The sequence below is a fragment of the Mandrillus leucophaeus genome, unplaced genomic scaffold (genome assembly GCF_000951045.1).
Source record: "Mandrillus leucophaeus isolate KB7577 unplaced genomic scaffold, Mleu.le_1.0 Scaffold422, whole genome shotgun sequence".
In the NCBI taxonomy this organism is placed as follows: domain Eukaryota; kingdom Metazoa; phylum Chordata; class Mammalia; order Primates; family Cercopithecidae; genus Mandrillus; species Mandrillus leucophaeus.
In genome coordinates this window covers 3,045,366-3,061,368 of record NW_012104499.1, presented here as the reverse complement: position 1 = coordinate 3,061,368, position 16,003 = coordinate 3,045,366, and the positions used below count along the sequence as shown (strand labels likewise).

The following is a 16,003-nucleotide window of genomic DNA, read 5'->3' as shown; positions in this document are numbered from 1 at the left end:
GATCATTCTCAAGGATAGAATATATGTTAGGTCATAAAACAAGTCTTAAAACATTCAAATAAATTGAAATAACATCAAGCTTCTTCTCTGACCATAGATGTGTATAAGAGACAGTAATAATCTGAAAAAAAAAAAAAATCCTTCAAACATGAAGGAGGAAAAAAAATGGTCCCAGAGTAAGGAAAGCTGAGGGATTTCATCAACACCAGCCCTGTCCTACAAGAAATGTTACGAGGAGTATTTCAATCAGAAAGAAAAGGATGGTACTGAACAATAAGTAATCAACTGAAGGTACAAAACTCAGCGGTCATTGTAAGAACACAGAAAAACAAAATATATTATAACAAAGTAATTGTAGTGTGTAAACTACTCTTATTCTAATAGAAAGCCTAAAGGACAAACCAATCAAAAATAAAAAGCACAACTTTTCAAGACATAGTCAACACAATAAGATACAAAGAGAAATAACAAAAAATTAAAAAGCGGTGGGATGAACTTAAGGTGCAGCTTTATTAGTTTCATTTTTCTTTGCTGTTTGTTTACGCAAATAGTCTTAAGTAAATATCAGATTAAAAATAATGGTTTATAACATATTATTTGCAAGCCTCATGGTAACCTCAAACCAAAGAACATGCAATGTATACACAAAAAATAAAAGGCAAGGAACTAAATCATATACCCACAGAAAAATCATCCTCACTAAAAATAGACAGGAAGGAAAGAAAGAAAGAAGACCACAAAACCATCTGAACATAAAAATCAAAATGACAGGAGTAAGTTCTTACTTATCAGTAGTAACATTGAATGTAAATGGGCTAAACTCTTCAATTAAAAGACACAGACTGGCTGAGTGTATGAAAAAACAAGACACATTGATCTTTGCCTGTCAGAAACACACTTCACCTCTAAAGACACACATATACTGAAAATAAAGGGATGGAAAAAGATACTCCATGCCAATGGAACCAAAAAGAAGCAGGATTAGCTACATTCATAGCAAACAAAATAGATTTCAAGACAAAAAATGTAAGAGGAAAAAAAGTCACTATGTAATAATGAAGGGATCAGTTCAGCAAGAGGATATAACAACTTTACATATATGTGCATCCAACCCTGGAGCACCAAGGTATATAAACGAAATATTATTAGAACTAATGAGAGAGATAGGTCCCAACACCATAATGGCTGGAGGCTTCAACACCCTACTTTCAGCATTGGACAGTTCTTCCAGACATAAAATCAACAAAGAAACATCACACTTAGTGTACATTATAGACCAAATGGATCTAACAGACATTTACAAAACACTTCTTCCAAGGACTGGAGAATGCACCTTATTTTACCCAGCACATGGATCATTCTCAAGGATAGAATATATGTTAGGTCATAAAACAAGTCTTAAAACATTCAAATAAATTGAAATAACATCAAGCTTCTTCTCTGACCATCAAGAAATAAAACTGGAAAATAACAAGGGGAACTTTGAAAATTATGCAAATACATAGAATTAAAAAAAAATATACGCTCCTGAATGACCTGCAGGTCAATGAAGAAATTAAAAAGTAAATTGAAAAATGTCTCAAAATAAATGATAATGGAAACACAACATACCAAAACCTATTGGATACAGCAAAAGCAGTATTAAGAGGGAAGTTTATAGCTATAAGTGCCTACATTAAAAAAGAGAAACACCTTCAAATAATCTTATGATGCATCTTAAAAAAATAGAAATATAAGCTCAAACTGAACCCAAAATTAGTAGAAGAAAAGAAATAATAAAAGACCAGAGCAGAAATAAATGAAAGTAAAATAAAGAAAATCAAAAGACTATCAATGAAACAAAAAGTTGGTTTTTTGAAAAGGTATACAAAATTGATAAACCTGTAGCCAGACTAAGTAAGAAAAAGGAGAGAAGATTGAGATAAATAAAATCCGAAATTAAAAGGACTAATACTGGAAAAATTCAAAGGATTAGTAGTGGTGACTATGGGAAACTTTATGTCAATACATTGGAAAATCTCCCTGAAATGCATAAGTACTTACCCATACAACCTACCGAGTTTACATGAAGATATCGAAAACCTGAGTAAACCAATAACATGTAACAAGATAAAAGCCGTAATAAGCAGTCTCCTAGTAATGGAAAGCCTAGGACTTGATGGTTTCAATGTTGAATCCTATCAAACATTTAAAGAAGAACTAATATCAATCCTACTCAAACTATTCCAATAAATGGAGGAGAAGGAACTACTTTCAAAGTCACTCTAAAAGGCCTGTTTTGCCCTGATACCAAAATCGGACAAAGACACATTAGAAAAAAAAAAAAAAAAAAAAACCTACAGGCCAATATGTCTGATGGATATTGATGCAGAAATCCTTAACAAAATACCAGCAAATCAAATTAAACAATACATTAGAAAGGTAATTCATTATGACCAAGTGAGATTTATTGCTGGGATGCAAAAAGGTTTTGACAGGTACAAATCAGTCAGTGTGATTCATCATATCAACAGAATTAAGGCTAAAATCATATGATCATTTCACTTGATGCTGAAAAGACATTTGATAAAATTCAAAATACCTTCGTGGTAAGACTCCTGAAAAAAACTGGGTATAGAATGAACATACGTCAACATAATAAAATCCATATATGTCAGACCCACATCTAGTATCATACTGAATGGAAAAATGTGAAAGCCTCTTCTCTATGATCTGGAACATGATGAAGATGCCCACTTTTACCACTCTTATAAAGTGCTGGAAGTTCTAGCTAGAGTAATCGAACAAGAGAAAGAAATAAACAGCATTCAAATTGGAATGGAAGAAGTCAAATGATCAGTGTTTGCAGATGATATAATCTTATATTTGGAAAAACCTAAAGACTCCACCAAAAAAACTCTCAGAACTCATAAACAAATGGTTTAAAGCTGCAGGATACAGAATCAACATACAAAAATCTGTAGCATTTCTATATGCCAACAGGGAACAACCTGAAAAATAAATTTAAAAAAATCATTCCACTTACAATAGCCACACATAAAATGTAACACCTAGGAATTAACTTCACCAAAGAACTGAAAAATCTGTATAATGAAAAGTAAAAAACACTGATGAAAGAAGTTGAAGATGACATCAGAAAATAGAAATATATTCCATTCTAATGAATTGGAAGAATCAACAGTTTTAACATGTCCATACTACCCAAAGCAATCTACAGATTCAATTCAATCTCTATCAAAGTACCAATGAGATTCTTCATAGATATAGAAAAACCAATCCTAAAATTTATATGGAATCACAATAGATCCAGAATAGCTAATGCTATCCTGAGCAAAAAGAACAAAACTGGAGGAACTACATTACCTGACTTCAAACTATTCTACAGAGCTATAGTAACCAAAACAACATGATACCAGCATAAAAACAGACTTACAGATCAATGGAACAGAATAGAGAACAATCTGCATGCCTACAGAGAACTAATTATCAACAAAAGTACCAAGAACATAACTGGGTAATAGTGTTTTCAATAAGTGGTGCTGGGAAAACTGAATTTCCATATACAGAAGAATGAAACTAGACCCCTATCTCTTACCATATAAGAAAAACAAATCTAAATAGATGAAAGATTTAAATCTAAGATCACAAACTGTGATATTGCTACAAAAAAAAAAAAAAAACGTGGAAAATTTTCAGTACATTGGTCTGCAAAAAATTTCTTGAGCAATATCTTACAAGCACAGGCAACCAAGCAAACAGTGAGAAATGAGATTACATCAAGTTAGAAAGCTTCTGTGAACTCTTAATAAAGTGAAGTGACAACCCAGAGGATGGGAGAAAATATTTGCAAACAAGCCACATGACAAGGGATTATTAACCAGAATACATAACGAGCTCAAGCAACTCTATGAGAAAAAACAATCTAATAATCCGATCAAAACCAGGCAAAAGATTTGATTAGACATTTCTCAAAGGAAGACATAATAATGGCAAACAGGCATATGAAAAGTTATGCAACCTCATTGATCATCAGGGAAATGCAAATATAAGCACAATGAGATATCAACTCACCCCAGTTAAAATAGCTTTTATTCAAAAGACAGGCAATAACAAATGATGGCGAGGATGTTGAGAAACTACAACTCTTGTACACTGTTGGTGGGAATATAAATTAATACAACCATAGTCTGAAGGTTCCTCAAAAACCTAAATAGAGCCACCATGTGATCCAACACATCTACTATTGGGTATATACCAAAAAGAAAGGAATTCATTATATTGAAAACATATGTGTACTCTCATGTTTGTTGCAGCACTGTTCACAATAGCTAATAGCTGGAAGTAACCTAAATGTCTGCCAATAGATACATGAAAAAAAAAAATGTGGTACATATACACAATGGAGTACTATTCAGCCATAAAAAGAATGAGATCCTGTCATTTGTACCCACATGGATGGGAATGGAGATCATTAGGCTTAGTGAAACAAGCCAGGCACAGAAAGACAAGCATCACATGTTGGCACTTATTTGAGGGATCTGAAAAACAAAACAATTGAACTAATGGACATAGAGAGTAGTAGGATGGTGACCAGAAGATGGAATCTGTATTTAGGGGTTGGGGGAAAGGTGGGGAAAGTTATGAGTATAAAAAATAGAAAGAGTGAGTAAGACATACCGTTTGATAATGCGACAGAGTGACTGTAGCCAATAGTAACTTAATTGTACATTTCAAAATAACCAAAAGAATATTATTCATCTGTTCGTAACATGAAGGATAAAATTCTTGAAGGGATGAATACCCCATTCTTCATATCGGGATTATTCTTTATTGCATGCATGTATCAAAACACCTCATGTACCCCATAAATATATGCACCTACTATGTACTCACAAAAATTAAAAATTAAAATTAAAAGACAAAACGTTAAAATGTTGAGCACTATAGAAAATTTCTGTCTACTCAGACTGTTTGATTTTAAGGAATCAGTTTTATTTTCTGTCAGGCTGGACATTACTTCAGAATATCTTTTCAATATGCCAGATATGAAATATACTCATGGGATGGCATTTTCTTCAACAAGTGAAGGATGAGGACCATGGTCTTTACATCTGTATGACTAGTCCAGTGCTTGAGATAGATTCTATTCTCTCTTTAGAGTGGCTGAGAGACTTGATGGTCTCTGTTTGGTAGCTTACTTCTGTCTAAAGAATCCTATTTCTGGGCTAATTCTCCATATTAAGTCGCCCGCATTGTTCTTAGGTGCTAGTATTTTCCCAGTGGTAATAGAATCAGAGGGAAGAACCACAGTAGTTCAAGGTAGTACAGGCCCACCACACATAGTTTTACACTGTGGAGATGTGAATCTGTCTGGCTGGAATCATATTACCTGAAGTTTATAGGAATCGTAGTATCTTTAAAAGTGAGAAGTATAGAATCGTAGCATATTTTTTTTAAATGACATTGGTTGTTCCAATGTACTCATTCTACAGCTGGGGGATCTGAAGCCTACAGAAGGTATGCAATTTACCCAGAGTCCCAGAAAGAATATGAGATTTAGGGCAGATTGAACTAGGTTTGAACACTGTTTCACAATTATTGAGTTACTGAGCTTCCTTGGGCCTCAATTTCCTCTCCAGTAAATCAGACCCCCATGATGATATCTACCTCCTGGGACTGTTGTGAGTACTGCACCTCGGCTAAACATCTTCTCTCTGCTTTTCCAGATTCACTCACCACCCTTCTTCACCTGCTCTGTCCTGGGAGGCTATTTAGAAAGGATTCTCTCAATGGGCTCCTGGACTCTGATGTCCACTGGGTTTGGCTAATGGGGAGCTCCAAGGACAGTCAGAGGTGGAAGGAAGGAAGGGGAGTGAGGGCTGTGGACTTATTCTCCTGGCTCCATCCCTGTGAGTTACCTCGGGCTGGATAAATCTCGTTAGAGGTCACTGTTCTTCTCAAGATGGCTATTTCCTCATGACTATTGGTCATTTCTGGTTCTAGTAACCACTTCCTCCCTGCTCTCATTCCTCTGGGTCTGTAGTGATGGCAGCTGCAACAAGCACTATCTCTGATGGTCTCCCTGCATCTACCTGTTTGTAAATGGTTCCTTTGCAGATAAATATTTGTCAAATTATTTAATTTTGCATGTACCATCTGTTTCCTGTTTGACTTTGATACCATATGCTTACAGCAGAGACTGGCATATAGTAGGTTTATTGTGTATGGAATCTATTGCTAGCAGTAACAGTAGTAGCAGTGTAGAGGTAGAAGTAATTGCAGTGGAGGTAATGGTGCTGGTATTTTTCAAAGCTACTCATTCAGTCACATGCAAAGCCAGCAGTAAGTTGTACTCCTCTTCCATACTCAGCTCTTTCTCGTTAATTGCTCTTCACCTGTCTGCGCTCCAGAGGAAAATATATGATTGGCCTCTAACTCCTTACTCTTTGTGGCCACAGAGTAGTACAAATCCCAAGTAGATCCTATCCTATATCTGGTACTCTGTGTGGTGTTTAAACCTGCCTTAGACAGGTAAAAAGTATTAAAAAAATTATTTAAAAAGTTGTGGAGGGTTATTATTGTAACTAAACTACTGTCAGTTTATAATGTCAGTTGTACAAAGTCCCAAACAAGAAGTAAAAGGGTGCCCAGGACTCCCTGCTTCTTGTCCTGGTCCATGTCTGACTTACAGTGTGACATGGGAGAGTCCCTTTGAGTATGTTTCACAACCTGATATGATGAAGAAGAATACTCTTGAAAACTGAACACATCAGAAATAAAAACGTTCAATACAATGAACTCATTGTACACTGATGACCTTTAATTTTTTATTATTCATTTTGTGGAAAATATAACATCATCACTAATGATTTCAATAGGAGTTATTTTATAAAGTCAGTTGCAGTCTTTCAATAGAAATATGCACTAAATGTTTTCCTAACATTTGGCTTAATTTTCCTTGGATAGTGATATACCCATCAAAACATTTCTGGTAAACAAATTCAGAAAACAATTTTAAAAGGTAATAAGGTAATTGAAAGCTGTTATTTTCAGCAATTGTAATCAGTTTCTGACCTGCTCTATTTGATGCAGCACATGCCCTTTGGTTTTGTTTGTTTTGTTTTCCATAACATGACATGACAGGGTGTTATTCTCACTGTTAATTGCAGGGTACAAAAAATTATTAGAAGTTAGCTTGTGAGCATTTAATAAATGGAATTGTTGAACTCTAGACAACATCTGGGGTTCACTAAAAAAATTTGTATACCTTGATACCAATCTTCTTTTGGTTTGTTTGTGTTTAGATGACAGTCATGGGAATGCAATACATTGGCTGTATCTGGATGCCAGCAGGGTATTTTGCTAGGCCTTTCATGATTTTATGGTGTATGAAATAAAGATATGTGACCTTGATGAATGCTGGATCAAAATTCCAGGGTCTACTTCTCTTTTGTTTCATTAAATTTTTTTTCCCTTATTGAGTTTTGTGACTTCCTATGCAGAATGAGACAAGTGTTAACCTGTGGGAGGAACCTAGGATCATGCCTTCTCTATCTTTGGCTCTCTCTCTTACTGTCTTTTAAAACATTTTTAGCTTTTTATTTTCAAACAATTATAAGTTCACAAGAAGTTTCCAAGATATGTACACGGAGGCCTTATGTACCCTTCAACCAGTCTCTCCCAATAGTATACTCTTCAGTACACCTCCACATTACACTATCAAAAGTAGAACATTGACAGTGATAAAATTCAGAGCTTTTTAAGATTCAACAATTGTCTTTTGGCTATTCTAGGCACTTTACATTTCCATATGAATGTTGTAATTATCTTGTAAATTTCTATAAAAAAGCCTTTTTAGAATTTTGATTAGAATTGAGTTGAATCTACAGATGAATTTGGAAATAACTGCCATCTTATGATATTGAATCATGGAACCAAAAATCAAAGTATACATTTTAATTTTTTCTTATGTCATTAATTTACCTTTGCAATGTTTTGTAGTTTTCAGTGTACAAGTCATTTACATCTTTGTTCAGATTTGTTCCTAAGGCTTTGTATTTTTAGTGATATTTTAAGTTGCACTGTTCTTAGTTTCAACTTTCAGTTGTTGAAATTAACTTCCAGTCCACCCTAGAACTACCATTGGCTGAAACACCGTCTCTTCTAATATATAAACTTCTAATATATAACTTCATATATAAAAACATACAATTGATTTATATGTTGATCTCTTACTCTGCAATCTTGCTAACCTCAATTACAGTAGAAGCATTTTTTTAGATTGACAGTTCTACATGCACTCTCATGTAGTCTTTGACAAAAGATCCTTTTACTTCTCCCTTCCAATCGGAATGCAATTCTTTTTTTTTTTTTTTTTTTTTTTGGCACTGGACACAATCTCCAGTACAAAGCTTAACTATGCCCACAGTCTTGCACATGTTCATCTTAGACTGTACTATCCTGCGTGTAAACACTCAGAACATGAATGTATTCCAGCTTCCATGTGAACCATGAACATTAAACATGGAGAAATGAGGAGTGGCGGCAGATCTGTTTGGGATGCATCATCTTCAGGGGATGCCGAAACAACAACAGCATTTGGTTTCCTCTACACCCCTTTCCCCTCCCCCGTAAGCCCAGGGAGTGGGCAGCAGTGGTGCTTTGTGATGCCAAAGCCACCCTAGGACTGCCATTGGCTGGGACGCTGCCTGTATGATCAAACAAAGCTCAAGGGCGTGGCTTTGCCTTGTCACCAGGAGGGTATATATAGGGAGGGTAAGAGCTCTGGGACATTCCCCTGGGAAGCTTCAATATAGCTGTGGAAGTCTGGACTCTACAAGAGCCTGCTATAGACATTCTACAACCAACCCCAATCATGGAACAGCCAACTTCAAGCACCAATGGGGAAACGAGGAAGAGCCCCTGTGAATCCAACAACAACAAAAATGATGAGGTAAGATTGTTAGGTTTTGAAGGGAAGGCATGGGTGAAAGAAAGACACACAGAGAAGGGGCGGCTCAAACAGTAACACAAGAATATGGCAGACACCTGTGGAAGTGGACAAGCTTATTACCAGAGTCCACTGCCACTTACAGGCCGGGTTACTTACAGGTATGGGTGGGAGGGAGCTGGGCAGTATGGCTTGCTGCCCGGCAGGATATTAATAAGATGTTCTTATGATCAGGTGGTTTGGCCCTTTTTCCGGTGGAATATCATTGTGGTGTTCCTTAGAACTCTGTTAAGCAAGATATGATAGGGATGTTTCTTTAGTTGAGTCTTTATGAACCCTGTGGTCAGGTGGTTAAGCAGGATGTTTCTCCCGGCCTGAACCCCCATGGAATGTTTCACTTTGACCACGGTCTGCAAAATAGCAAACAGCTTACACAATTGTGCAGTTTGGACTAACAGATGGCCCTACCTATACTCCTCTTCTTCTTCCCCATAGATCCCTACCCTATGATTCCACTTTGTTCTTCTCTGGCACAAACCCCTTCCTCAACCTGCATTCCTTCTCATAAAGATCCCCCTTGATATCCAGTCTCTATCCTACTCACCCAAAATAATGTCTTTCTGGCCTCTCCCTGTTTTCTCACCAGATGCAGGAGACACCAAACAGGGACTTAGCCCCAAAATCGAGTTTGAAAAAGACAAAAACATCAGAATATCCAACATTATTAATGTTTCCCTACAAGAAGTTTAAGAAAATAAGTTCAAGTCAAGTGGAGAATTACCAATCCCCAGGGAACACCATCTATCCAATTCAAGAGGAGGAGGAGGAAGACCTAGATTCATTTGAAGGATCTTCACAGGAGGGTGGGGAGGACTAGTCTCACATGGAGAAACCAAATTGGTCAAATCCTCACCACTGATGGCAATGATTACAATAAAATCAAGTTGGAGGAGCTGATGACTGTGTATATCTCTGCCTGTTTTCTGAAGGTGGTGAAGAAAGGAAGGGAAGATGTAGGCATTTCAGAAGGGAGGGATATGAGATCCTGTAGGGTTGGTGGACAGAGCCACATGTTGACAGTTAGCCCCACATTGTAAATAAGGACCGGGGGAGAACTGATTCCTGGAAACAAATTTTCTTCTTAAAATTTTATCTCACAAGATAGAAAGAAAAGGACTTGGTGTTTCTTGGAGCGTGTGAATAGGTAGAAGGGCATATAAAAAGATATGTATTGTGTGTAGGTGACAGTGACACTCTTTCCAGAATGAAGACATCAAAATCACCACCTCTAGGCCACATACCTCATAGTGGTGTGGGTTGTAACTCACCGAAGGCTGTGAGCCACTGAAGCCCCTCAAAAGGACCAAAAACCTCCACCCTACATGAAGTAAGACAGCATGTCACATACATAAAAATAATGGTGTTTGGAGGCCATGGTCCCAATACTAGGGCATTTCCTTGTTAAGAAACACCAGATGGAGCAGAAGCCTACCAAGTGTGGGACACTGGGAGTGGCCATTGTCTACTGCAGGCAATAAACGAAAGCATAGTCTACAGGGAATTTGAATACAATTATACAAGTAAAAGTTGGTATTTTCTTTATCACTTTCATACACTAGCATTTCTTTTTTCTTTTTCTTTTTTATTTATTTTTTTATTACATTTTAAGTTCTGGGGTACATGTGCAGAACCTACAATTTTGTTACATAGGAATACATGTGCCATGGTGGTTTGCTGCACCCATCAACCCGTCATCTACATTAGGTATTTCTCCTAATGCTATCCCTGCCCTAGCCCCTCATCCACTGACAGGCCCTGGCATGTGATGTTCATCTCCCGGTGACCATGTGTTCTCATTGTTCAAGTCTCATTTATGAGTAAGAACATGTCGTGTTTGGTTTTCTGTTCTTGTGTTAGTTTGCTGAGAATTCTGGTTTTCAGTTTCGTTCATGTCCCTGCAAAGGACAAGAACTCATCCTTTTTTATGGCTGCATGGTATTCCATGGTACACATGTGCCATATTATGTTTATCCAGTCTATCATTGATGGACATTTGGGTTGGTTCCAAGTCTTTGCTATTGTGAATAGTGCCACAATAAACACATGTGTGCATGTGTCTTTATAGTAGAATGATTTATAATCCTTTGGGTATATACCCAGTAATGGGATTGCTCAGTCAAATGGTATTTCTACTTCTAGATCCTTGAGGACTTGCCACACTGTCTTCCACAATGGTTGAACTAATTTACACTCCCACTAATAGGGTAAAAGCATTCCTATTTCTTCACATCCTCTCCAGCATCTGTTGTTTCCTGGCTTTTTAAGGATCACATTCTAAATGGCGTGAGATGGTATCTCATTGTGGCTTTGATTTGCATTTCTCTAATGACCAGTGATGATGAGATTTTTTTCATATGTTTGTTGGCTGCATAAATGTCTTCTTTCAAGAAGTGTCTGTTCATATCCTTTGCCCACTTTTTGATGGGGTTGTTTTTTTCTTGTAAATTTGTTTAAGTTCTTTGTAGATTCTGGACATTAGCCCTTTGTCGGATGGAAAGATTGCAAAAATGCTCTCCAATTCTGTAGGTTGTCTGTTCACTCTGATGATAGTTTATTTTGCTGTGCAGAAGCTCTTTAGTTTAATTAGACCCCATTTGTAAACTTTGGCTTTGTTGCCATTGCTTTTGGTGTTTTAGACATGAAGTCTTTGTCCATGCCTATGTCCTGAATGGTATTGCCTAGGTTTTCTTCTAGGATTTTTATGGTTTCAGGTCTTACATTTAAGCCTTTAAGCCTTTAATCCATCTTGAGTTAATTTTTGTATAAAGTGTAAGGAAGGGGTCCAGTTTCAATTTTTTCTGCATATGGCTAGCCAGTTTTCCCAACACCATGTATAAAATAGGGAATCCTTTCCCCATTGCTTGTTTGTGTCAGGTTTGTTAAAGACCTGATGGTTGTAAACATGTAGTGTTATTTCTGAGGCCTCTGTTCTATTCCATTGGTTTATATATCTATTTTGGTAACAGTACCATGCTGTTTTGTTTATTGTAGCCTTGTAGTATAATTTCAAGTCAGGTAGTGTGATGCCTCCAGGGTCATGGAAATAAAGGAGAGTGAATGTAAATAAATGGGAGAGGGTCTTGGGGAATTAACTCAAAGAATATAACTCAGTCTTCTACACTGGATGCCAAAACAACTCTATTATATTGCCTTCAAAAACAACAATACTTTTTTCAAGGGAAGAATTTTTAATCATTGACTCATTCACTCTCCTTTATTTCCATGGTCCAGTTTTATTTCTCTTGTCTACATTGGCAATCATTGTATTGAATTTGATGTGTATCCTTTTCTCTGTATGAGTATTAATACATGCTTCTTATTGTTTGTGGACATTTGTTTTCAATTTACATTTCCATTGTCAATACTTAATGTTTCACTCAGCCCTGTTTTTAAGATGCTTCTATATATGTATAATCTGTTCTTCCCTTGTAAATGAATATATTAGCTATATTTTGTGTTTTGTAATTTTTAGAAAAGTATGTTGATTTTTAATATTTGTACCCACCTTCTGGTCTGTGTTTTGTTTAATTTATACACCAGTATTACATGTTCTTTCAAGTGACTGTAAATTGTATCATGTTTTTAATTTTGATTTCCACATGTTCAATGTTAGTATATAGAAGTGTGATGGATTTTTTAACTTTATTTTAAAGAAATTTTATTGTGTATATTTTAGGTTTACAACATATAATGGAATACATAGAGAAAGTAACATGGCTACTATGGTGAAGCAGATTAGCAAATCTCTCTTCTCAGTTCTCTTTTTTTTTTTTTTTTTTAGACGGAGTCTCGCTCTGTCGCCCAGGCTGGAGTGCAGTGGCACAATCTCAGCTCACTGCAACCTCTGCCTCCTGGGTTCACGCCATTCTCCTGCCTCAGTCTCCCAAGTAGCTGGGACTACAGGCGCCCGCCACCACGCCCAGCTAATTATTTTTTTGTATGTTCAGTAGGGGTTTCACCGTGTTTACCAGGATGGTCTTGATCTCCTGACCTTGTGATTCACCTGCCTCGGCCTCCCAAAGTGCTGGGATTACAGGTCTTCTCAGTTTTTTTTAAGTGTGTGACAATAGCAGTTATAATCTATTTATTTAACAAAAATTCATGAGACAATTTCCTTAACTTTAGCCCCCCTGTACATTAGATTTCTATACTTGCTCATCCTACATATCTGCTATTTTGTATCCTTTGGTCTACAGCTCCCCATTTCCCCTCCCACCCCCAATGTTTCATTCTCTACCTCTGTCTGTTTGAGCCCCTTATCTATATAGTTCACATATGAAATCATCAAATTTTTTTCTTTCTGTCGGTATTATTTAACTTAGCGCAACGTCCTCCAGATTCATCCATGTTGTGGCAAATGCCAAAATCTCCTTTTTTAAGGCTGAATAATATTTAGTGCTGTATAACTATATATAACTACACACACACACCACATTTTTAAATCTGTTCATCCACTGATGGGCATTTAAGTTGTTTCTATATTGGTTATTTTGAATAACGCTACAATAAACATGAGAGTGCAGATATCTTTATGAGGCTGTGATTTCATCTCCTCTGGGTATTTATCCAGAAGAAGGATTGCTGTGTCTGTCATATGTTACTTTTTTTTTTTTTTTTTTTTGAGATGGAGTCTCACTCTTTTGCCCAGGCTGGAGTGCAGTGGCGTGATCTTGGCTCACTGCAACCTCAGCCTCCCAGGTTCAAGTGATTCTCTTGCCTCAGCCTTTTCAAGTAGCTGGGACTACAGGCATGTGCCACCACACCTGGCTACTTTTTGTATTTTTAGTAAAGATAGGGTTTCACTGTGTTGGCTAGGCTGGTCTCAAACTCCTGACCTCAAGTGACATGCCTGCCTCAGCCTCCCAAAGTGCTGGGATTACAGGCATGAGCCACCATGCCTGATCAACTTTTAAATTTCTTTAGTAACCTCCATACTGTTTTACACAATAGTTATACCAATCTACATTTCCACCAACAGTGTACTAGTGTTCTTTTTTCTCCACACCCTCATCAACATTTATTTTTTATAATAGTCATCTTAACAAGTGTGAAGTGATACAGTGGTTCTAATTGGCATTTCTCTTATGATTAATGATGTTGAACACCTTTTAGTATATCTGCTAGCGTGCCATTGTAAGAAATATTACGGAGAGAAACCACACTGTATCTTTTACTCAGTTTCCCCCAGTGATAAGATCTTGCAAAAGTATAGTATAACATCACAACAAGAAAACTGACATTAATACACTCCATCTATTCAGATTTCACCAGGTTTATATGTGCTCATCTGTGTGTGTGTTTAGCTATATTCAGTTTTATAATATGCCTAGATTCAAGGGACAACCACCCTAATAAGAATACAGAAGAGTTTCATCAACATAAGGATCTCTCATGTTGTCCTTTAATAGCCACACCCAACCTCCCTCTCAAGTTCATAATCCCTAGTTACCACTATTCTCCACCTATATAATTTTGTCATTTTCAGAATGTTATATAAATGGAATCATTCAGTGTGTAACCTTTTGGAATTGGTGTGTTAGTTTGTTCTTTCATTGCTATAAAGAAATACCTGAAGCTGAGGCCAGGTGCGGTGGCTCACGCCTGTAATCCCAGCACTTTGGGAGGCCAAGGCAGGTGGATCACGAGGTCAGGAGATCGAGACCATCCTGGCCAACATGGTGAAACCCCATCTCTACTAAAAATACAAATATTAGCCAGGCATGGTGGCCGGCGCCTGTAGTCCCAGCTACTCAGTAAGCTGTGGCAGGAGAATCGCTTGAACCCGGGAGGCGGAGTTTGCAGTGAGCCGAGATAGCACCACTGCACTCTGGCCTGGGAGACAGAGCGAGACTCCATGTCAAAAAAAAAAAAAAAGAAAGATGAAAGAAAAGAAAGAGAGAGAGAGAGAAGAAAAGAAAAGAAAAGAAAAGAAAAAAGAAAGAGAAAGAGGAAGAACTGAAGCTGAGTAACTTATAAAGCAATGAGGTTTAATTGACTCACAATTCTGAAGGCTGTACAGGAAGTGTGGTGCCAGCTTGTGCTTCTCGTTATAGTTTCAGGAAGCTTACAATTATGGCAGGTGAAGAGGGAGCAGACATTGTCGCATGTCTGTGACAGAGGAAGACCAAGAAACAGAGGGAAGAGGTGCCACACACGTTTAAAAACGAGATCACGTGTGAACTCAGAGCAAGAACTCACTCATCACAAAGGGGATAGTGTGAAGCCACTCATAAGAGATTCACCCCCATCATCTAATCACCTACCACCAGACCCACCTCCAACATTGGAAATTACATTTCAAAATAAAATTTGGAGGGGACAAACATCCAAACCATATCACTTATTTTGTCACTCACTGTAAGTCTCTGAGGATTCATTCATGTTGTTGCATATATCAATAGTTTATTCTTTTATATTCCTGAGTGTGGTATTCCATTGTATAAATGTACCATAGTTTGCTTAATCTTTCTACCTGTTGAAGGACATCTGGGCTGTTTCTAGTTTTTGGCTATTACAAATAAAGCTGTTATAATCATTCACATGCAGGATTTTGTATGAATGTAACATTTCATTTCTCTGTAGTAATTACCCAGATTATGGGTACTAGGGTAGTTGCCCTATTTGGTTGTGTCAGGAAATTCCAACCTTTCTAATGTGGCTGTATCATCTACATTCCCACCAGCAATGCATGCATGATCCAGTTTCTTCGCATCTACACTAGCATTTGGTTTTGTAACTTTTGAAAAGCTTGGCTTTTCTGGAAGGTGTGTCCTGATATCTGATTGTGGTCTTAATTGGCATTTTCCTGATGGCTAATGATGTTAAATATCTTTTTATGTACTTATTTGTCATCCATGTATTCTCAGCCCTCTTTGACAGATTCATGACACTGGGTTAAAACAAAGATGTTGACAGTATATGTATTAAGTCTGAAAATGACACAAAGATTAGAAGATTTTTCTAATAACAAGATTTAAATGCAGTAAGAGTTTA

At 37.0% G+C, this 16,003-nt stretch overlaps 1 protein-coding gene across 1 annotated transcript; it reads left to right on the top strand.

Annotated features, from left to right (window-relative positions):
• Window positions 1-8,875: 8,875 nt before the first annotated feature.
• LOC105548821 (sperm protein associated with the nucleus on the X chromosome N1) lies at window positions 8,876-9,827 on the top strand. Its single transcript, XM_011993033.1, has 2 exons — window positions 8,876-8,953; window positions 9,597-9,827. Exons 1-2 carry the CDS (start codon window positions 8,876-8,878, stop codon window positions 9,825-9,827), a joined length of 309 nt encoding a protein of 102 aa, XP_011848423.1.
• The last annotated feature ends 6,176 nt before the right edge of the window (window positions 9,828-16,003 follow it).